The sequence below is a fragment of the Aquarana catesbeiana genome, linkage group LG01, assembly GCF_042186555.1.
Source record: "Aquarana catesbeiana isolate 2022-GZ linkage group LG01, ASM4218655v1, whole genome shotgun sequence".
Taxonomy (NCBI): domain Eukaryota; kingdom Metazoa; phylum Chordata; class Amphibia; order Anura; family Ranidae; genus Aquarana; species Aquarana catesbeiana.
The window spans coordinates 567,660,190-567,682,685 of NC_133324.1; the positions used below are offsets into that span (position 1 = coordinate 567,660,190).

General features: G+C 45.1%; 1 protein-coding gene across 1 annotated transcript; it reads right to left on the reverse strand.

The window, feature by feature from the left end:
* Positions 1-5,840: 5,840 nt before the first annotated feature.
* On the reverse strand, positions 5,841-14,241 carry MIDN (midnolin). Its single transcript, XM_073597068.1, has 7 exons — positions 13,948-14,241; positions 12,912-12,999; positions 12,756-12,818; positions 11,080-11,433; positions 10,791-10,926; positions 9,338-9,607; positions 5,841-8,061 (listed from the first exon to the last, which is right to left on the reverse strand). Exons 1-7 carry the CDS (start codon positions 14,142-14,144, stop codon positions 7,811-7,813), a joined length of 1,359 nt encoding a protein of 452 aa, XP_073453169.1. The 5' UTR covers positions 14,145-14,241; the 3' UTR covers positions 5,841-7,810.
* Positions 14,242-22,496: the final 8,255 nt, after the last annotated feature.

A 22,496-nucleotide genomic window follows, 5' to 3' on the forward strand; every position in this document is an offset into this window, starting at 1 on the left:
ACTTCCTGTTTTGGCTATGGGACTTGAAGTGCAGGAAAATCTCCAAAATGGGACACAAATGGGGAAAAAAAAAAAATTGACAGGCTATAAGCCTCCCCTGCTCTATACAAAATGATAAAGAAGTACTATAAGCAAAACTTTGTTAAGAATAAAATGCTAACCCATATAGGATCACCTAAATTTACAGATTTAACATTTTTGTTAATTACTTGATACAAATCAATGTGCTGCAAATTAGGCAACTTTCAGCAAGTAAAACAATAGCCAATATTCAAAATATAGCACTGCTGAGCTCCCATTCTGAACAATGCTAGTGACCTGGCTACCATAAGGACCCCCTTGCTTTAATTCCCGCAACCAATAGGTGCAAGGTAACGCCAAGCTTTAGAATCCCCCTTAAAAGTCCACATTTTAGTGAAAAAAAAAAAAAGTGTTTATAATATTTGTTGCAAAACTTTGCAGGCCGATTTGAAAAAAGTGTTCAGATCACGGTAGTGATATCAGATTCCTGCAGACTCTTCCTTCAGCTCTAGCTTTGGATTAAAGAGCTGGGAGGAGGTGTCAATGGACAAGTGGTGGCAGTGGTCACCACACTCATGTTACATTGAGGAACATAAATGGCAGTGGCAGACAGGACTTTCAGTTCATTCATAGATCTCTAAAATGACACCGCTGTGCATACAAAGCCCCATAAATGTCAAAAGTGACAGCAGCTATATAGGTGAAAAGAATCCCACACAAAACTTGGGGGATTGGGAAGGGTTCCATTTGCACCATGTTACACCCTAAGGCTACTTTCACACTCAGGCGCTAGTGTCTCCAGTGTGAAAGCCCGAGGGCTTTCACACTGGAGCGATGCGCTTGCAGGACGGTCAAAAAAGTCCTGCAAGCCGCATTTTTGCAGCGCTACAGGAGCGGTGTATTCACCTCTCCAAAAGCGCCCCTTCCCATTGAAAACAATGGGGCAGCACCACAAACCCGCCGGCAAAGCGCCGCTGTGGGCGGTTTTAACCCTTTTTCGCCCGGTAAAATGACAGTAAAGCAGCACGAAATATAGTGCCACTTTACCGCCGACGCCCGCCCCAGTCTGAAAGTTGCCTAAATGTGGATGCACAAAAGATGGAGTTAGCCTTTAAAACAGAATTGGAACTTCGACACTCATTCCAAGTTACAACCCCCATAGTTTTGTCAATGTCATCCACTCATATGAGCATCACTGCTTTGGCCAGTATATAGCTTGGGATTTGATTAGGTAAATGTGACTTTATGAAGTTTATTAGCCAGAGGATCATTTTTGAAATATTGCATATCTTAACTTACTTCATGACTAAGTTTACGATAAGACTAAAGAAAACACAACAACAAAAGGAGACTGCATAAATTCCAGAGAGCCTAAGTTGGAAAGTAAAAAGGTTACAAAATCACCAGAGGCCCAGAGAAGAGGGAGGGAAACAAACAGGTACCTAAAGTAACGAAAATAAATAAAATTTCTTAATTTGGAAAGTTAAACACTACAGACAAACTGATAGTGTATAAAGTAGGGCTGAAAGGATTAATCGATATTATCAATAATAATAATCGTTGTCAACAATTTTCATTATCGATTAGTTGGTCCGCATCTTCCTCCCTGTCCGTCCGTTAAATAAATCCTCCTGTGTACAAGGCGCCGCCTGTGACCAGGCACGTCCGTGCCTCTCCTCCTCCTCGCTGACGTCATCCCAACTGATCTTCTCAGCCCCGCCCACTGCTGCCTCGAGGGAACAGTGAGGCGAGAAGCAGCTGTGAGGAGAGCCGAGCTGCACATTGTGAAAGATAGCGGCTAATGGCTAATATAACACACTACAAACATACACAGTACAGTCATTTTTATGAACAGTGCCCCATCCTAACTCCTAAGTATTCCTGGGGGGGGGCGGTTGGTGGGAGTGCCCCATCATTGGTGTTCCGGGGGGTGGCTGGAATAGTAGTGCCCCATCATTGGTTTTCCTGGGGGGGGGGGGGGGGGAGATAATCATAGTGCCCCATTATTGGTGTTCCTGGGAGGAATAGCAGTGCATATAAAATATTGAAGAATCATTTATTTTTATAAAACTGTACAATACATAATATTAATTGCACCCAGTCTCCACACTTTTTCTTTTTAACTTCTAGCTGCAAAAAAACACATTATAAAAATGGCAGAGGGTGCTGCTGACATAATGACCTCAGAAAAAGGTGTGCGACCCAAATCTTCTAAGGCATGGGAGCATTTTAATTTAAATGCTGCAAAGAAGGTGGTCACCTGCAAACTTTGCAAAATGGAACTTGCATGGCACAGACGCACGACGACGATGAACGAACACATGAAATGGAAACAAGTGGGGTACACAGAGGAAGGTGAAACATCAGGACGGCAAGTTAAACCCAAATGATATATAGAGCTACAGGCAGTCCCCAAGTTACGAACGGCCTTAAATGCCGGCCACTTGTGCTCCACCCTGGTCCTTGATACCTCTGGGCACATCCCATACTGCAGTACTACAGGTACTGCATGGCCAGAAGAGCCCCAGATAACATAACAAGCGCCCAGAACATCCCACATCCATGCACAGGCAGACGTTACACTTACGAATGCAGTGTTCCGACCAGAAGTTACACTTACAAATGCAGTGTTGCAACTTACGAACAAACCTACAGTCCCTATTGCGTTCGTAACTCGGGAACTTTCCTGTACACACAAATAGCTTTTCCCACATACTAATCATTCATATTATCTTTTTCATTGCAGAAACAGCACACCATGACAGAGTTTGTGCAGCAAAATCATCCGTGCACTCCCCAACAATCAGCAGTTATAACAGATTCTGTCATGAAAATTCTAGTCACCGCCATGCGGGCACTGTCCATGGTTGAAGACCGAGGATTTAAAAGCATGAATTCAATGTACTGAATTCTGGATATACTTTACCATCAAGAACCCATTTTACCAAACTAGTGGAAAGTACCAGGAGGCATTTCAGAATATGAAGGATACCATCAGCGTTAATGAAAGCAGAATTGCCATTACTGCAGACATATGGACAAGTATAGCGACCGAGGCTTTCCTTGGCATTACATGCCACTACATAGCGGAGGAGTAGAAGATGATTTCTATCTGCCTCACTACCATGCCTCTGGAAGACAGACATACAACAGCAAATATTGCAGAATTGTTGGAAGAGGTCACTAAAAAAATGTGAAATTTCGGCTCAGAAAATAATTGCCAATGTGCATGACAATGGTGCAAATATTGTGGCTGCTGCGAAAATCCTGGGGGACACGCATGGCTGGGCCAGTATCTGCTGCACTGGCCACACCTTGCAGCTGGTGATCAGAGCTGCGTTAAAGAATTCTGGAATTGAGAGAGCCGTTAGTGGTGCAAGAGGACTAGTTTAAAAAAAAAAAATAAATTAAAAAAAAAAAAAAAAAAGTGAGCTAGCCAGCAGTAAATTGAAGGAGAAACTAAAGCAAATGGGTACATCTGAGAACAAGCTTCTTCAAGATGTAAGCACAAGATGGAATAGCACTTACTATATGATTGAACAAAGGTGGCCTGTAACTGCAACACTGTCTGACCCATCAGTTACACAAAGGGGCAAACATTATCTGGACTTAAAACCAGACCAGTGGATTATTTTTGAAGAGCTTTCCACTGCTTTTAAGGCCTTTGAATGCTGCACTGTATTCATGAGTGGCCAATAATATTTTACTCTATCATCCGTGCCTGCACTGGTAAAGGGGCTGTTGTGCTCCAATGAAAGTGCTTCTTTTGAATCATCTTCGCTAAAGAGCTTCCAAGCCACTGCAACAGACCAACTTCAAAAGCAGATGGAAGGGGATCCTTGAACACGTCCCAAACGCCGTAATCCTTTCCTCTGCCCTGAACCCACGATTTAGAAGACAAAAATTTTTATCACCAGAACAGATCATAAACGTGCAGGCAAAAGTACAGACAGAGGCACTTGCTTTAAGAAGGGAGATGGTGGTGCAGCAGCAAATGACCACCACGTCGCCTGTAACTAGAGATGCTGAGCCTTCAACATCTACAGCATCTCATTCTCTACTTGACATACTCTTTGAGTCTGGGGACAGCAGTGAAGAGGAAGAGGGGCAACTTGAGGTGGATATTCACATTAGAGCTGCACAATTAATCGTAAAAAAATCGTGATCTCGATTCATCCCCCCTGACGATCACTCCTGCAGATTTTGCCGATTCTTTCATATAAAACAAGTGGAGAGAGACTCAGCTGTCAAAAGAAAGCATCCAGGCAGTCTGCCAAGTCTTTAACTTGAAACATTGTAACTAAGCTTCCTTCTTAGATCAAAGGGATAGAACTTCTGTGTAAATAAATAATCTGGGCAGTCTGCCAAGTTTTCAAGTGTAAATGCAGGAAGTTTAACCACTTAAAGTCTAAATCTTTTTCTGACACTTCTTTAAGTTAAAATCGTTTTTTTTTTTTGCCAGAAAATTACTTGGAACCCTCAAACATATATTTTAGCAGAGACCCTAGGGAATAAAAAGGCAATTGCTGCAATATTTTATGTCATACTGTATTTGCCCAGGGGTCTTTCAAATGCAATTTTTTGGTAAAAATACCCTTCAATGAATGAAGAAAAAAAAAAAAAAAAACACACAACGAAACCATAAAGTTAGCCCATTTTTTTTTTTAATGTGAAAGATGATGTTACGCCGCGAGAATCGTGATCTATCTTCTAAGCAAAAGAATTGTGATTCTCATTTTAGCCAGAATCGTGCAGCTCTAATTCACACACAAGTCCAAAATGAAGTTCAGGCTTATTTTGCTGAGAAGCCACTTCCGAAGGAGGGAAACCCTTTGAATTGGTGAAAGGGTAACCAAGATAAATATCCTAAGAGAGCCAGCCTTAGCCCGAGCATGTTAACTTTTTTTACATTCAAATGCAAAGTTTCTTGAACAGGTATAGTTCACCTCTTTTCAGAATGTTTGTTGTTTTTGTACTGCTGCAAAGTTGTGTAATGTTAATGTTAAACATTTTTTATTCTGCAGTTTGAGTGTAAACACTCAACTTTTTTTCATTATTACTTTTAAATAAATGAAAAAAAAATGGCACATTACTTTTTTTTAATGATTTTATCCGATTAATCGATTATGAAAATAATCGTTAGTTGCAACCCTAGTATAAAGCACTTAAAACACTGAAGCCTGGATATCAAAGGGTTTAACATTAACATACCCAATGGTCAAAAAAAAAAAAAAAAAAAAAAAAAGTCTAAATTCAGGGCATTCACATACAAGTCATCTATATACCTGCTATTTTCTAGGCCAGGGGAAGCCAAAACCTGGAAAAAGCAGGTAGCTGTTTGAGCCAAAATAACAGAGCAGGCAAACATTCTAAAGTTTGTTAGAAGACGCAGTAGATATTGGATATGAGAAAAAAAAAACCCACAACTTTTTTCTGTTGAGGACTGGACCAGCCTACTTCACATTGTTGGGGGGACAAAGCTATCAAGCAGATCCGAGTACACGCAGTGTGCCAGGATAGACAAGACACATCAGCGCTAGAGAAGAAAAAACACCAACACGATATTGCCAATAGTAACTATTTCCAAACCCTACTGGTTTCTATGGACTACAGATACTTTATCAGATTTTCTAAATGAAGAATAAAAAATAGATGCAAGACGAGAGTGACTATGAAAGCATTAGCCGGGGGGGGGGGGCAGGGTTATCCCACACACTGATAGCACTTGGAACACCAATCCCTATACTTTGATTAGTGAACCAAGCTTATCACTTTTAAGACTATTCAACCACAAAGAGAAAAACATCACAGTACATTGGTCCAGCTACATTTTTCTTTAATTTGGAGAAAATGTCTACTTGGAGTTTACATTTTTCCTGGTTAGTGTATTTCCATTTCAGGCTGCATAAGGATATATGCCCCATCATATGTCCTCCCTCAGTACTACAAGATAAACAGCATCCATCCCTGGCTATAGGGGGCAGTCCTGAGGTACAAAACCAGAATTTAAAAACCATATATATTATTTAAAAAAAAAAAAAAAAAATTTAAATTAAATAAATAATGCAGCTTCTGTGCAAATGAGGGCTTATTGATTGCACTGAAAGCTCCAGAAGAGCCCATACTCCTCAGGAAAGGAGGACATTCCTCATATACAGACTCATGCACTCAAGATCAACTCACTGCTTGGAACACACTATGGTAAATACATGAGACATGACAGTTCACATATTGTAAAATCTTAATACAGCGAAGGAAAAAAAAAAAAAAAACACAACAAACAAAAAAAACTCTGGGTTATTCTAAATTAAATCACATTAAACACAAAAAAGGAAGGATTTATAAAAACTGAAGATAACATACAATGAACTGTTGCCCTTTGCAATCATATTCCATGTCTAATGGTCACTGAGGTTAAAGAATGAGAGCAAACATGCAATTGATTGCTAGGGTTAATGTTATAGTTTCCCTTTACTCCAATTTTAGTAAATCAGCACAAAGAACCTAGCAGTAGATCAAGAGGAGTGTGGTTTCTACTAAGCCCACGCCTTGCCTAATTTCAGGCTGGGTTAAAGGACATTACCAGCCCACTCAACTGTTATCGAAATCACTGTCAGGATTGGGTAAGAAGTTAAAAAAAAAAAAAAAAAAAAAAGTCAAAAAGAGAGGGGCCCCAAGCCTGATCTGTCAGTGTTGCAGAATGTCAGTACACACCACCTCTTCCTGCAACACCCACAAGTGAGGGGAGAAGCATACTAACAATTCTCACGCACAGACTGCCAGGAAACATACCTCGTACACAGAGAACTGAGAGTACGTCACTGTAGGCACAGCGAATGCAAGACAGAAGAGAGAACTAACAGTGCAGAGAAAAAGAAAGGGAAGAGAGATTGTACCATTGACAGAGCTCATTTCCCTGACATCAAATAACAGAATATATACAACTCCAAGAACATTTAATAAAAAAAAAAAAAAATAACCAGTTTCATTCAGATAAAACAGAAGTCCTAAAACGGTTGATCTGGAGACAAGGCAATAAAAATAATAGAAAAAGTCCAACATGTGAGGTAAATATGATAAAATGTAGAAAGCTTGGACACAGCAAAGGATGCCGCCTCCCTCCCTGCTACTGTCCCCACCACATGAATATTAAACGGTGGGGTGGATGAGGGCCACAGCATGCAGAACAGGCCAACCCAGAACCAGTCATAGGAGGGACAGAACCCCACAGCATAATACATTGATGCTACATATGACAATAACGGTGATGATTCGGGATGAAGAATTGTAGACAAGTCCCTGGTTATCCCCATCCCACATAATTCCAAAGTACTAAGTCCCAAAGAGGCAGGTGTATCCTGAACAGCAGCATGTCTGAGGTTCTGTCCCAGAGCAGGTGAGTTCTGAGAAATATTCCCAGGCCCTGAATGTTCCCTTCTGTGCATTCTTGTGTTGTGTCAACTGGTCCAAGAGTAAGGAGGTTTAATGCCACCTCAAATACAAGAGTGTGCCTTATTGCTTTCACACTCCACAACACAGATACAATCCAAGCCTTTAGCGCTCCCCAATTAAGCGTTTAAGGCAGACAACATTTTTTAATTCTTTTATTATTCAAGTCCAAGAAACAAAAAAAAAAAAAAAGTTAGCTTGACCACTTGAGGAGTTTTCCTTAGTCAGTCAACCACAATTTTTGTTTATCCAATGTTAGTTTTATGGTCCTCCTGGTCTTTGCACAGCCCCCTGTGAAATTCTCTCTTGGAGAGAATCAAGTAGGAAGCTGTGGTAGGTCTTATGCCACCAGTTCAGCCTTGACATCTGGCTTCCATAGGGAGTCCTCAAAGTCAATCTCCAAGGTGCTTTCACCACTGGACATGCTGCTGTCACTGTTGGTCCGACTAGACTTTCTAGTAGGAAGCCCCGGATAGGGAGCTCTGGAGTCTCTCAGTGCCTTTCGCCGCAGTTTCTTTTGATGCATAAGCAACTGCAAACGTTCAACTTTACAGCGAGTGGCCCTGTTTTCTGTTTGTCGCAAAGGATCCCCTATAGGAGGAAAAAACAAAAAACGAAAATGAAATATAAATGTATACAATCATTTACTAGTGAAATTAAACAACTGGAAGCAACCTACACAGCTGATTATACAATGAATCAGTAAGATACTTTAGGACTGAAAAAATATTGCCAAAAAAAGGGTAAACAAACTACAAAATTTAAAACAAGATAAAAAAAAGGGGTTACACCACCCCTTAAAATGATGGCCTTTCAGTGAAATAGTTAAAGCATCCTGCGGATTATCAGCTGCACACAGGCCCTGAATATTTTATCATGAAGCTCCCACAGCTTCCTGCTGTATAATAGGATATGCTCACCCCTCCCACACTCAATCGCTCTTTGTTCTCAAACACAAAACACAGAATGAAACTGGCCAGATGCATGCAGACCCTCCCCCCCCCCCCCCTTCCACCCACACCCTCCCTGAAGGGGGTGGGAGGTCCTACTCCCAGGGTCTGTCTAGTAGTACGCCAACTATGGGAGTTAAAATGTGAGAATGTGCAGGCTGTTTTCCCAAACAAGACGATTTTCCCAGAACCTGCCACAATGTCGTATAGTTTAAACACTGTACCAGAAAGTATGCAGTCATATTGTCCTACTTCTACACCCCCACAATCCCTTGTGAGCATGTATATTCCTCCACCCTATTGAGCACACAGATTTTGAACAAGCGGGAAACAAAAACAAAAAAAAAAAAAAAAAGGGAAGGAAGAAGAGGGTAGAAATGCAAGCGTCAAGATACCTGCTATGTGTAGGTCTTTTTAATCTATTAGCATTTACTTGGGGGAGAAGGCACAGGCTTACTCTTCTAAACACACCTACAGACTACGGATGGGGGTTGCAATGGCATTGTGAAGTCTTCAGTTTGTGAAAAGGCCTTTGTCAGGGGCACTCCCTTGTGCCCATCTGCAGCCAAGTGAACAAACATAGGCAGGGGCTCCCACCTCCATGCACAAACAAGGTAACTCATCAAAGTACTGGTCAAGAAACAGTCCTTCTGTTTAGAGTAGTTGTGAGCAACCAGTTTTGGCAACCTCAAAACAGGGCCACAAACACCTATAGGGCCCTCCTGCACAGAAAACAGAGCTTGATATTCGAGTAGTACCGTTTCTTCTTTATTGCAGAAGATCCAATTAGATGGGACCTATTGTGAAATGCTATCAGGTAAGTTTTTTTAAATCCTGGTCCTGATGACTAATAAGTTGTAACTGCAAAGCCAGATAGCCAGTTCGGAAATCAGTTCTCGTTTGTGTTAATTACTTACCAATGGGCTTGTACTGCCGAGCTTGGGGCTTGGAATGTTCTGCATGGTGACTGGTCTGCTGTGGGGCACTGGATGTAGAAGGAGGAGAGGTAGCCTTAGTGGTCTTTGTTTCAGATGCACATTGAGAGTGGCAACGGAGTGCAGCGAGTGAGGATGGTATGCCCTGGTAGTGGCGGGTGGCGCTTAGCAGGTCATTCAGGATCTGCAAGATTGTACCAATGTCCCTGCGAGGTCGCCCTGTACTGTCCTGGCAGTGAGGATGCAAAGTGCCTAAGAAAAGAAAAAAAGAAGAAAAAGGCAAAGTGTTTTAAGTTGTGTAAATAAAATGGTTGACAATTACACACCTAGGTACAATCACACAAATAGTAACTGTATATGACTTAATACATACAAAATGATGACCAGAATCTAAAAACTACATCCAAACCACAGAAACAATCTTACAGTGCTGGAAACTTTGGGTATTAGAGCCCTCATGCTTGGAGTTAGACTGTCAGAATTCACTCAAACTGGACCTATAATGCATTTGCCATTTTAGGGGCAGGGAAAACATTTCCGAGCCATTTGTTATTGTGAAATGGATGAACAAATAAACCCCAAAATTTAAACTGTTTGAAAGGAGTATGCTGAACACAGAACATGATGGCAGGAAATTGCATGATAATATTCTAGACAGACGTAGCTTATACCAAAAAAAATAAATAAATAAATAATAATTTGGATATGGGTTAAATCTTTGGCAATACTTGTTGTCTGGCTGCTAACTTGATCCAATGGCTTCAGTACCTTGAATCATTAACCTAGAACAAGTACGCAGAAGTTTACGTTCCTGATTTCACTAGTTGCATGCTTGCACCAAGTCAGTGACTCAAAGTATTGAAACAGGGTTCTGTAATCAGTAACCAAAGGCTGACATTACTGACTATTTCACTTAAATTCAGAATACTTTAACCCCCAATTTCCCTTTGGGATTAAAAAAGTATTCTGAATCCCGGTGAAGTCAGTAATGGCAGCCTTCCAATTTCGCAATGCACAGTTTCAAAGATACTACATAAAATCCTCTAGATCTCAGGATTTGCTGAAATGTTGCACCGCAGGCAACCATAAAAAAAGCATTCGGCCTATACGCGGATAAATGTAAAAAAAAGTCTATAGTTATTTGCTGTATACAATTCCTAAGTTAAAAAAAACAAAAAAACAAAAAAACCAAATAGAAATCATATAGTGGAGAAAACAGAGCAATAATACACTCAGATTTAATCAGGATGCCTTGATATAGGAATAAAGATCTTCCTGCCAGCACAGTCCCAGATTAAACAATAGAGGGCAGACCTTTCTGCATTTTCGGTGTTAAGTATTACTTGCGTGTTCTCTCCAGTGTGTATCAGCAATATATTGCAGCTTAGTCTCTGGACAAGCTGAGTGTTCTGTATTTAAAAGAGCAAGTGCCTACCCGAAAAGGTCCCTGAGAAGACACCAGGAGCATGGTTGACAAAGCTCTCTATTATGGCCCCAGGCTTTCGAGGTCGTCCAGATGGAGCAGGACTAGACCCTTCACTACTTTGACCATTTCTACTGCGTTGTACCTGCTGAATAAAGACAGAAAATGTTTTATTTTTAACCTGAGTCCATATAAGAGTGGTTCACATTACAAGCAGGCAAAAGGCATTGGAAGCCATTATCTTGACATGAAACATTTATAAGAAAAAAAAAAATTAAAAAAAACGCCCAAGTAAGCTTACCTCTGTACAGGGTGATACAGTCACACCCTCTCCACGTGAGTGGTAGATACTGTTGGTAAGGGAAGAGGTGTGGGATGCATTGCAGTGCGTGGATGTAGCTGGTGTCGATACAGAAGGCTGGGAAGAACCCTGTGCACAACCTGCTAGCCTGGAGAAGGCAGGGGTCGCACTTGTATGCAGGGTACGAAAGTGAGGAGCCGAGCTGTGTTCTGTCCCTCTGGTGAATAAATGGCGATGCTGAAGGTGAGACCCCCCTGCTTGCTGAGGGGCCAGCTGGAGTTGTACAAACATCATGTGATCGCCAACACGAAGGGCTAAAGTGAGAGGTGATCGCCCAGACAAGAAGTCATTCACCTAAAAGTAAAGCAAATTGCACATAAAATTCAGTTGAACCAACACCGATCTCTACCTTACATTAGATATTAAATACACTCTTAAGAGGAGCACTGAAACGGGACATATTCACAGCCAACCTAGAAACCAAGAACTGTATCTACACAAATTAAAAACGGTACAGATCATCTGTACCATTTTCTATAACATTCACTAACGGGTACCTCAAGCCCCACTGAAATTAGGTGAATTCAGATCACACCTTTGATCCGATTTGTGTAAAATATCAAAATTATGTAGTAGAAAAAAAAAAAACCCACATGATTTCATTCCCCACCCTAGCAGAGCACTCGTTCTACTCGCCCTTCCTTCAATCACACTCCCTTCCATACTAGGGCCAACTGAGGTAGGATTCAGTTAACCTACCAGTAGACTGTTAACACTTGAATCTCTATTAAGGAAACAAACTGTTTCACCAGATGGATGAGTGACACTGGCAAACAGTCTACATCTACAAGGTGGTTTATGACAACCCACTGATCCAAAGCTCACAGAAAACAGGAGCTGCACAGAAGCACTGCACCATCACGACTCAATCATACAAACAGTCATGCATTCAGCTCAGCTCCCCTCCCCCACGTCACGACTCTCCCCCAACCATCGCCACCCCTGCATCACTGGACAAAGAGCAGAACATTAACCCAATGAGCGCTGCAGATAACACAAAACAGGCTGTCTATGACAGGTACAGGATGTACCAGGATTATATGAGAAAAAAAAAAAAAACACACACCACACATACACAAATCTATGCACACAGCCACTCTCCCAGTTTTATCAGTCTGCTCTCTCTGACTCACCCCCTTCCAGCCCACGCCTGCAGGAACAGCTAAAAATAGCAGAGTCCAGCAGGCAGTCAGGAGAACAAGGCCAAGGGAGGGGGCACTCTCAGGTACAGAAATGGGAAGGATTTGTAGAGTAGGAAGCTGACAGGAGGTCCAAAGTGCAAAGAGACACGTCAAAAGCCTTCATAAAACAAACCAGAAGCTTAATGTACTTAAAAGGCCGATATAAAACCCCCACAGACAAGCAAATCGCAATCATACAATATTCCTAAGGCAGTCAGAAGAATGCGGCTTTATGAAACCAAGTAGCAGAACTACACAAGGGAGGGGATGGGAAGAAAAAAAAAAAAAGTGTCACCACCTCCCAATATCATCTGATTAGCAACCAGTTTGTTTGTCTGTAGGAGAGGCACAATCTGCGTCAGAGAGTGCCTGGTGACACCACACCGAATAAACCCACTTCCCCGCACCCCTCCCCCCACTTTTCTAACTAGTCACCTGTGACTCCGTCAGACTCTCCAAGGCTTGCATCACAGACTGCTCCGGGCGGGACATCTGAGACTACAGGAAGAAAAAAAAAAATTTAAAAATGCTAGTTAGCACCCTACGTGGCTTTGTCACCTGGTCTACAACACATCAGATCGGTATCCTTACCATGAGTCCCGCTTCAACCGTAGGAAGGAGTGTTAGCCTGCTCCCGTCTGAAAGCCCCAAATCCTGAAGTTTTCCAGCACTCAGCGGCCTGTAGGGAGCAGAAAGCTTAGCGATGAGACAAACATTCCAGAGGAAAATCTCACAGCAGACACACAAGAACACCACCTATTTCTGTTAACAGAGGGCGAAACACTAAAGCGTCACATTGGTGGCAATTAACGGGTTATGACTAGGCCACTTTGGGTGGTGGTGGTGATGGTGGGGGTTGGGGGGGGGGGGGGGGAGTTGTGATGATGTCATCAGTGCTAGTGCCTGCCTGTGAGCACTTACTGGAAGTGGGGGTAGCTGGGGCCATCCTGGGGAACAGACAACACGGCATATCCTCTCTATGGAAAAGGAAATGCCTTTGTTGAGCTAGAATAATCGCCGGCCCAGATTGGTCAGAGGAAAGATCTGAAGAGGCACAGCTGACGGGAAAGGTTATGAGTTTCCCCTCTTAGATTGTAAGCTCTAAGGAGCAGGGTCCTCGGATTCCTACTCTATTAAAGTGTATTGTATTTGTACTGTCTACCCTCAAGTTGTAAAGCGCTACGTAAACTGTTGGCACCATAGAAATCCTGTATAAGGACAACAACGACAGGTAGACGGGACAGAGCTAGGGCCCTCCAGGGATGGGGGAATACAGGGACAATAGAGGAAATCCAGGCTGATCGCCCTCTATGGACATGGAGCTTGCCCTGGGTGGGAGGCAGTCATGGTAGATCTTAGAGGTTTTAGTAGACAAAGACCTGTCTCCCCAGGGGTACAGAACAAAGGGGACACACTGCAGTAAAGCTTCATTATCTAGGGTCACCCATCAAATGTCACTCCTTTGCCTGTCAGCCTCCCACACACAGATTTACTAAAAACTGGAGCAGCTGTGCTTTCTAACCAATCAGCTGCCAGCGTCTGCTTGCTCCGCTAAGCTTTGAAGAATGAAAAGCACAAGCTGATTGGCTGTCACGCACAGGCTGCGCCGGCTTCCCCTCGCACTCACGTTTCCCGGTGCAGCAAGGTGAGGCGCTCCTTGGGCACCTTCAGCCGTTGTGAAATGCGCCGCTTCAATCCGTCCACCGTCTCCTCAGCCGGCACGGAAAGTTCATAGCGGGTCCCGGTGGTGCTGTGGATTTGTAAATTCATGAGAGCCGCTCGGTCTCCGTTATGAAAGCCCCGGGCATTAAGCTGCTGCTCCATCCGGGGAACGTTCTCCAGCTCTGCTCAGCTCCGGCGTAAAACTAGCACATAAAGTTACACGAGCTCCCTTCTCCAGAGCTGCGCCCCTCGGCCACGCCTTCTAACCAATCCGAACAGCCTTCTCATCTCCCCCCCACGTGCCGATAACGTGACCCCCTCCTTTGTGACGTCTCTCCAATCAACGTTCAGTCTACGGCTAAGAACTCCGCCCCCACTTCCTTGTGGCCGCGCCCACCCGGCCATTCATAATAAATTGGGATTTATAACAAAGAGACCGGAGACGGGAGAGCTGGTGGGGCACCGGGCTCCGGGGAATCGTAGGAGGATGACAATGAACAGGATGGAGGGGCTTCTCAGGGAGAAGTCATATAGAATGAGGAACAAGGGATATCCACCTTGTGTAACCTTCCAGGGCCATGGCTGCCTGCCAGCTTTGTGTCATGGTGAATCATCCAATCAGTATTGGACGATTTTCCTCAATTGTTCACATACATATTCCTCATCCAAAGCCTGTCCTGTCCGCCTCCCATTTGGTGGCCATATACGCTTCAGACAACCATCGTTTTGTTTTCCCATCGATCGGGATAATCAATCTAACCATTCAATCGATTCGACACATGTGGGGGAAGCAGGCTTCGATCAATAGTTGGAAGATAGGATTGTAAGTGATCGATCTCCTCTCTGTTTTCGCCAGGCAGTCTTTTAACCCCATTGATCATACGATTGGATTCATCAACAAAGCAGCGCAGTGCTGCTGATCGATGCAAAACGATTGATCATTTTCCACCCTGACTGATAGAATCAGTTTGCTTGAGTCCGATGTGAATCGATTAGGAAGGGAAGTGGCTATTTGATTATCTGCAGATTTAATCATTTTTGAAGGGTGTTGTTAGGCTAAGGGCTACATGGGAGACTTTTCATAGATGCTGCCAAAAATCATAAGACCCCTTTCACAGGGGCGTTCCGTTTTTGTTTCATCAGTTTAGTAACATGTTTTAAAAGAAAAATGGATTCAGTTTACATCAATTTTTTTTTTACATTCACTACCAAGGCAAAAACGGACCATTTGTTCGTTTGTTCGTTCCATTTTTTAAATCGAAGAAAAATAGGGCTTTCTTCCATTTAAGAAAAAAAAAAGATGTTAACGGAGGCGAGCGATCATCTGCTGACGTTCACTTGCCCATAGAAATACATTGAAGTCCGTTTTTCCATTTTTGCAGACAAGTGCGAATGCACACTGAGGCGGGGTGTTTTAGGCGCAAAGCATCGCGGCCATAATATGTAAACATCCCAGTCTGCTGCCTATTGCAGCTTAAGGGGGGTGGGCAGTTGGCGAGCAGCAAAAATGCAGCTTAACTGTGTGTTTTTGCTGCCCCCCCCCAACCACAAGGGTTTCAATGTCAATGCTACACTGATGACACACAAATCTATCTCTCCACTCCATCAGTCTCCTCACGCAGAGCCGATCCGCCCTATACGCTCACTACACAAGCTGCGTAGGGCCCCGCAAATTACTCAAGGCCCCACCTCCCCCTCGTGTCATAGTGCGTCAATTAATGTTTACAACATCCAGTGGCGGAACTTTAGGGGTCACTGCAGTTGCATTTGCGACTGGGCCCTTCCGTTATACCGCTGTGGGGGGGGGGGGGGGGCCCAAGACCCAGCATCCCCCCCTGCACCTGTGGCTGGCCATTTAGAGTGCAGTAGGAAGAGGTGGGAGGAGGTGGAAGGCTGCAGTCAGCAGCTTTATGGTGCCTGAGGGGGCAGTGGGATCTCCCTGGGGCTTGTAGTACTTTCTCGAGTGTCAGTGTATACAGTGGAGAGGAGAAGGGAGGGGCCTCTGACCCAGGCAGGTATCAGTTTCACTTTCACTCTGAATACTGTTGCTGATGCCCGGGTCAGAGGCCCCTCCCCTCTCCGCTGTATACATTCAGAGATAGAACTACTAGCCCCAGGGAGATCCCCCTGCCTGTGGACACCATAGAGCTGCTGATCGCTGCCTCCCACCTCCACCAGCCAGGTACAGGGGAACCTCTGCAAGGGGGGGGGGGGGGAGTCAGCTGTTTGGGGACCCTGATGTAAGAGGGGGGGCTTTCTGGGGACACTAATATAAGGAAGGGGCCCTCTGGGGACACTGATGTAAGAGGCAGACATGTGCGCCGTCAATAAATTTGTTTCGTTCCATTTCGTATTAGAATTAATTCGTCATTCGTGTCCGAAATTTCATACGAAATACAAATTTTCGTTAGGTTCGTTAACTTTTCGTAACAATTACAAATGTTCGTTATGATGAATTTATCATTATAAGGAGCTTCCACCATTTCTGTGCTGTGCTGACTTCCTGGGGTTTTTAACTTTTAGGTTTGTTAACTTTTCATAACAATTACGAATGTTCGTTAGGAATTTGGATCCGAAATTCGTAAACGAAATTTCGTATTTCTTACAGAATTCGGAAGCATAGCAATTTGTATTTAGGATCCTTCCGAATGTACAAATTTACGGAAATTCGTACGAAACTAATCGCACATGTCTAGTAAGAGGGGGGCTCTCTGGGGACACTAATGTAAGAGGGGCGGGGCTCTCTGGGGACCCTGGTGTAAGGGGGGGCTCTCTGAGGAAACTGGTGTAAGGGGAGGCTCTCTGGGGACCCTAATGTAGGGGGAGGCTCTCTGGGGACCCTCTCTTGAGTGTCCGTGTATACAGTGGAGAAGAGAAGGGAGGGGCCTCTGACCCAGGCAGGTATCAGTTTCACTTTCACTCTGAACACTGTTGCTGATGCCCGGGTCAGAGGCCCCTCCCCTCTCCGCTGTATACATTCGGAGATAGAACTACTAGCCCCAGGGAGATCCCCCTGCCTGTGGACACCATAGAGCTGCCGATCGCCGCCTCCCACCTCCACCAGCCAGGTACAGGTGAACCTCTGCAAGGGGGGGGGGGAGGGAGTCAGCTGTTTGGGGACCCTGATGTAAGAGGGGGGCCCTCTGGGGACACTGATGTAAGAGGTAGACATGTGCGCTATCAACAAATTTGCTTCGTTCCGTTCTGTTTCGTATTAGAATTAATTCGTAATTCGTGTCCGAAATTTCGTACGAAATACGAATTTTCGTTAGGTTCGTTAACTTTTCGTAACAATTACGAATGTTCGTTATGATGAATTTATCATTATAAGGAGCTTCCACCATCCCTGTGCTGTGCTGACTTCCTGGGGTTTTTAACTTTTAGGTTCGTTAACTTTTCATAACAATTACGAATGTTCGTTAGGAATTTGGATCCGAAATTCGTAAACGAAATTTCGTATTTCTTACAGAATTCGGAAGCATAGCAATTTGTATTTAGGATCCTTCCGAATGTACAAATTTACGGAAATTCGTACGAAATTAATCGCACGTGTCTAGTAAGAGGGGGGCTCTCTGGGGACACTAATGTAAGAGGGAGGGGGCTCTCTGGGGACCCTGGTGTAAGGGGGGGGCTCTTTGAGGAAACTGGTGTAAGGGGAGGCTCTCTGGGGACTCTAATGTAGGGGGAGGCTCTCTGGGGACCCTCTCTTGAGTGTCAGTGTATACAGTGGAGAAGAGAAGGGAGGGGCCTCTGACCCAGGCAGGTATCAGTTTCACTTTCACTCTGAACACTGTTGCTGATGCCCGGGTCAGAGGCCCCTCCCCTCTCCGCTGTATACATTCGGAGATAGAACTACTAGCCCCAGGGAGATCCCCCTGCCTGTGGACACCATAGAGCTGCCGATCGCCACCTCCCACCTCCACCAGCCAGGTACAGGTGAACCTCTGCAAGGGGGGGGGGGGTCAGCTGTTTGGGGACCCTGATGTAAGAGGGGGGGCCCTCTGGGGACACTGATGTAAGAGGTAGACATGTGCCCCATCAACAAATTTGCTTCGTTCCGTTCTGTTTCGTATTAGAATTAATTCGTAATTCGTGTCCGAAATTTCGTACGAAATACGAATTTTCGTTAGGTTCGTTAACTTTTCGTAACAATTATGAATGTTCGTTATGATGAATTTATCATTATAAGGAGCTTCCACCATCCCTGTGCTGTGCTGACTTCCTGGGGTTTTTAACTTTTAGGTTCGTTAACTTTTCATAACAATTACGAATGTTCGTTAGGAATTTGGATCCGAAATTCGTAAACGAAATTTCGTATTTCTTACAGAATTCGGAAGCATAGCAATTTGTATTTAGGATCCTTCCGAATGTACAAATTTACGGAAATTCGTACAAAACTAATCGCACATGTTTAGTAAGAGGGGGCTCTCTGGGGACACTAATGTAAGAGGGGGGGGGGCTCTCTGGGGACCCTGGTGTAAGGGGGGGGCTCTCTGAGGAAACTGGTGTAAGGGGAGGCTCTCTGGGGACCCTAATGTAGGGGGAGGCTCTCTGGGGACCCTCTCTTGAGTGTCAGTGTATACAGTGGAGAAGAGAAGGGAGGGGCCTCTGACCCAGGCAGGTATCAGTTTCACTTTCACTCTGAACACTGTTGCTGATGCCCGGGTCAGAGGCCCCTCCCCTCTCCGCTGTATACATTCGGAGATAGAACTACTAGCCCCAGGGAGATCCCCCTGCCTGTGGACACCATAGAGCTGCCGATCGCCGCCTCCCACCTCCACCAGCCAGGTACAGGGGAACCTCTGCAAGGGGGGGGGGGAGTCAGCTGTTTGGGGACCCTGATGTAAGAGAGGGGGCCCTCTGGGGACACTGATGTAAGAGGTAGACATGTACGCCATCAACAAATTTGCTTCGTTCCGTTCTGTTTCGTATTAGAATTAATTCGTAATTCGTGTCCGGAATTTCGTACGAAATACGAATTTTCGTTATGATGAATTTATCATTATGAGGAGCTTCCACCATCCCTGTGCTGTGCTGACTTCCTGGGGTTTTTAACTTTTAGGTTCGTTAACTTTTTATAACAATTACGAATGTTCGTTAGGAATTTGGATCCGAAATTCGTAAACAAAATTTCGTATTTCGTACAGAATTCGGAAGCATAGCAATTCGTATTTCGGATCCTTGCGAATGTACGAATTTACGGAAATTTGTACGAAACTAATCTCACATGTCTAGTAAGAGGGGGGCCTCTGGGGACACTAATGTAAGAGGGGGAGGCTCTCTGGGGACACTAATATAAGAGGGGGGGCTCTCTGGGGACATTAATGTAAGGAGGGGGCCCTCTGGGGACACTGATATAAGAGGGGGGCCTCTGGGGACACTGATGTAAGGGGGGTGCCTCTGGGGACACTGATGTAAAGGGGGGGCCTCTGGGGACACTGATGTAAGGGGGGCCTCTGGGGACACTGTTGTAAGAGGGGGGGCTCTCTGGGGACCCTGTTTAAGGAGGGGCTCTCTGGGGACACTAATGTAAAAGGGAAGGCTTCTCTGGGGACCCTGTGTAAGGAGGGGCTCTCTGGGGACACTAATGTAAGAGGGGGGCTCTCTGGCGACCCTGGTGTAAGGGGGGGCTCTCTGGCGACCCTGGTGTAAGGGGGGGCTCTCTGGGGACCCTGGTGTAAGGGGGGCTCTCTGGGGACCCTGGTGTAAGGGGGGCTCTCTGGGGACCCTGGTGTAAGGGGGGCTCTCTGAGGAAACTGGTGTAAGGGGAGGCTCTCTAGGGGACCCTGGTGTAAGTAGGGAGGCTCTCTGAGGACCCTGGTGTAAGGGGATGCTCTCTGGGGACCCTAATGTAGGGGGAGGCTCTCTGGGGACCCTGATGTAGGGGGAGACTCTCTGAGGACACTGATGTAAGGGGAGGCTCTCTGGGGATCCTGATGTAAGGGGAGGCTCTCTGGGGATCCTTATGTAAGGGGAGGCTCTCTGGGGATCCTGATGTAAGGGGAGGCTCTCTGGGGATCCTGATGTAAGGGGAGGCTCTCTGGGGATCCTGAAGTAAGGGGAGGCTCTCTGGGGATCCTGATGTAAGGGGAGGCTCTCTGGGGATCCTGATGTAAGGGGAGGCTCTCTGGGGATCCTGATGTAAGGGGAGGCTCTCTGGGGATCCTGATGTAAGGGGAGGCTCTCTAGGGACCCTGATGTAAGGGGGCTCTCTGGAGACTTATTCTTTGACTGTTTTGTTTAAAGGAGGGAGGATTGTATTGGGAGCACTGAAGTGTCAGGTGTGACTGTGTGGCAATGGCAAATGGTTTACATAGCTCACGGCATCATGGGTCCGGTAGAGGGGCCCTTAGCAGAATTTTGCTTAGGGACCCAGGGAGGTCAGGATCGGCACTGTCCTCATGCATTACTAATTTACTAACAGACATATCTGTATGGATGTTGCACTACTTCCTCAAACTCAACTTGTCCAAAACTGAGCTCATATTTCCTCCCCACGTGCCTCTTCCTTGACTTCTCTGTGAAGAGCAATGGCACAACCATCCACCTACCCCCACATGTCAGCGTGCTAGGTGTTTATCCTGGACTTTGAACTCTCCTTTTGGCCCCACATCCTATCCCTTTCCAAAGCTTGCCGCCTCAACCTCCACAACATCTCCAAACTACGTCCCTTCCTAACCAATGACACCACCAAGCTCCTCATTCACTCCCTGATTATTACTTGCCATGACTACTGTAACTCCCTCCTCACTGGCTTACCTTTAAACGGACTATCCCCCCTTCAGTCCATCATGAATGCTGCTGCCAGACTCATCCACCTTACAAACCGCTCAGTCTCTGCTACCCCTCTCTGCCAATCCCTCTATTGGCTGCCACTCACCCAACAAAATAAATTCAAAATACTAACAATAAGTTACAAAGCCATCCACAACTCTGCCCCCAGCTGAATCACTAGCCTAGTCTCAAAATACCAACCTAATCGTCCTCTTCGTTCCTCTCAAGACCTCCTGCTCTCTGGCTCCCTCATCACCTCCTCCTATATTCACCTCCCAGGACTTCTCCTGAGCCTCTCCCATCCTCTGGAACACCCTGCCCCAATCTGTCAGACTGTCTCCAAACTTATCCACTTTTAGACGATCCCTGAAAACTTTTCTCTTCAGAGAAGCCTATCCTGCCCCCACCTAACAGCCCACCCACCACAGTTATTACCCTTCGTATCACTTGACCCTCCCTCCTAGACTGTGAGCTCTAACAAGCAGGGCCCTCCGATAATGCCTGTATTGTAACTGTACTGTCTGCCATCATGTTGTAAAGCGCTGCGCAAACCATCAGCGCTATATAAATCCTGTATAATAATAATAAATTAAGCCTTAAAGTGGTGGTAAAGGCAGAAGGTTTTTATCCTAGTGCATTCTATGCATTAAGATAAAAAACCTTCTGTGTGCATCAGCCCCCTAATACTTGAGCCCATCTCGATCCAGCAATGTTGCACAAGGGACTCGGCTGTCTGGACTCTCCCTCCTCATTGGCTTAGAAAGCGCCATTGGCTCCCACTGCTGTCAAAGTCAGTGAGTTAATAAGGAGAGAGAGGGGGTGGGGCCTAGCGGATCTGTTTCTAAATGAACACACAGCGATGTGGCTTGGGAGCCACCATAGCAAGGTGCTTGCTGTGGAGGCACTCAACAGAAGGGAGGGACCAGGAGAGCCGAAGAGGGACTTGAGAAGAGGATCAGGGCTGCTCTGTGCAAAACCACTGAAACAGAGCAGGTAAGTATAACATGTTTTATATTTTTAAAGGAGAAAAAAAAGAGAGTTTAGTATCACTTTAAGCTAAAGCTAGCCGTAGATGGATTTTTTTTTTTTTTTTTATCAGTCAGTCACACATTCAAGGTGGATAGAATCCTCCCTGCTGCACTGTTGTATTCTGATGGTGGGGACTCCCCTGCTGTCAGAATACACTGATTAGCGATGCAGCCGATTTGCACTGATCGAGTGAAAATTTTCCAACAAGCTCGTTCGAGAGCAGTTGGTCCTTAGATCAACTGCTCTGGAAGAGGAACAGCCATAGATTGATTAAGGCCGGGTTCACACCTATGCGGGGTTCCCCGCATCCATTTGGCATAGCGGGAGAATGTGACTGGCTCCCTATGGAGCCGGTTCACATACCTTCGTTGTAGCTGCGGAGCGCGCTGCACAGAAACGCTGTGCGTCTTTGGCTCCATTTCAGGGCCGAATTCAGGCATAGAATCGGCCCTGATTCGTCCCCAAAACGGGGAACAGGGATGCACAGTGATCCTACGCGGGTTACAGTGTGAACCCAGTCTGAAATTGAGCCGGTCTTTGCTGAACCATCCAAATTTCAATCTATCTATGGCCAGTGATTGTAAACGTTCACCTTGTAAAACAATCCATTCAGTTAAAAACTAAAATGAAAGGCAAAACATTTGAGTATAGATATAGATATATATATATAAAAACATTATAAATACATTTATTCCACCCTTTTTTTTATAA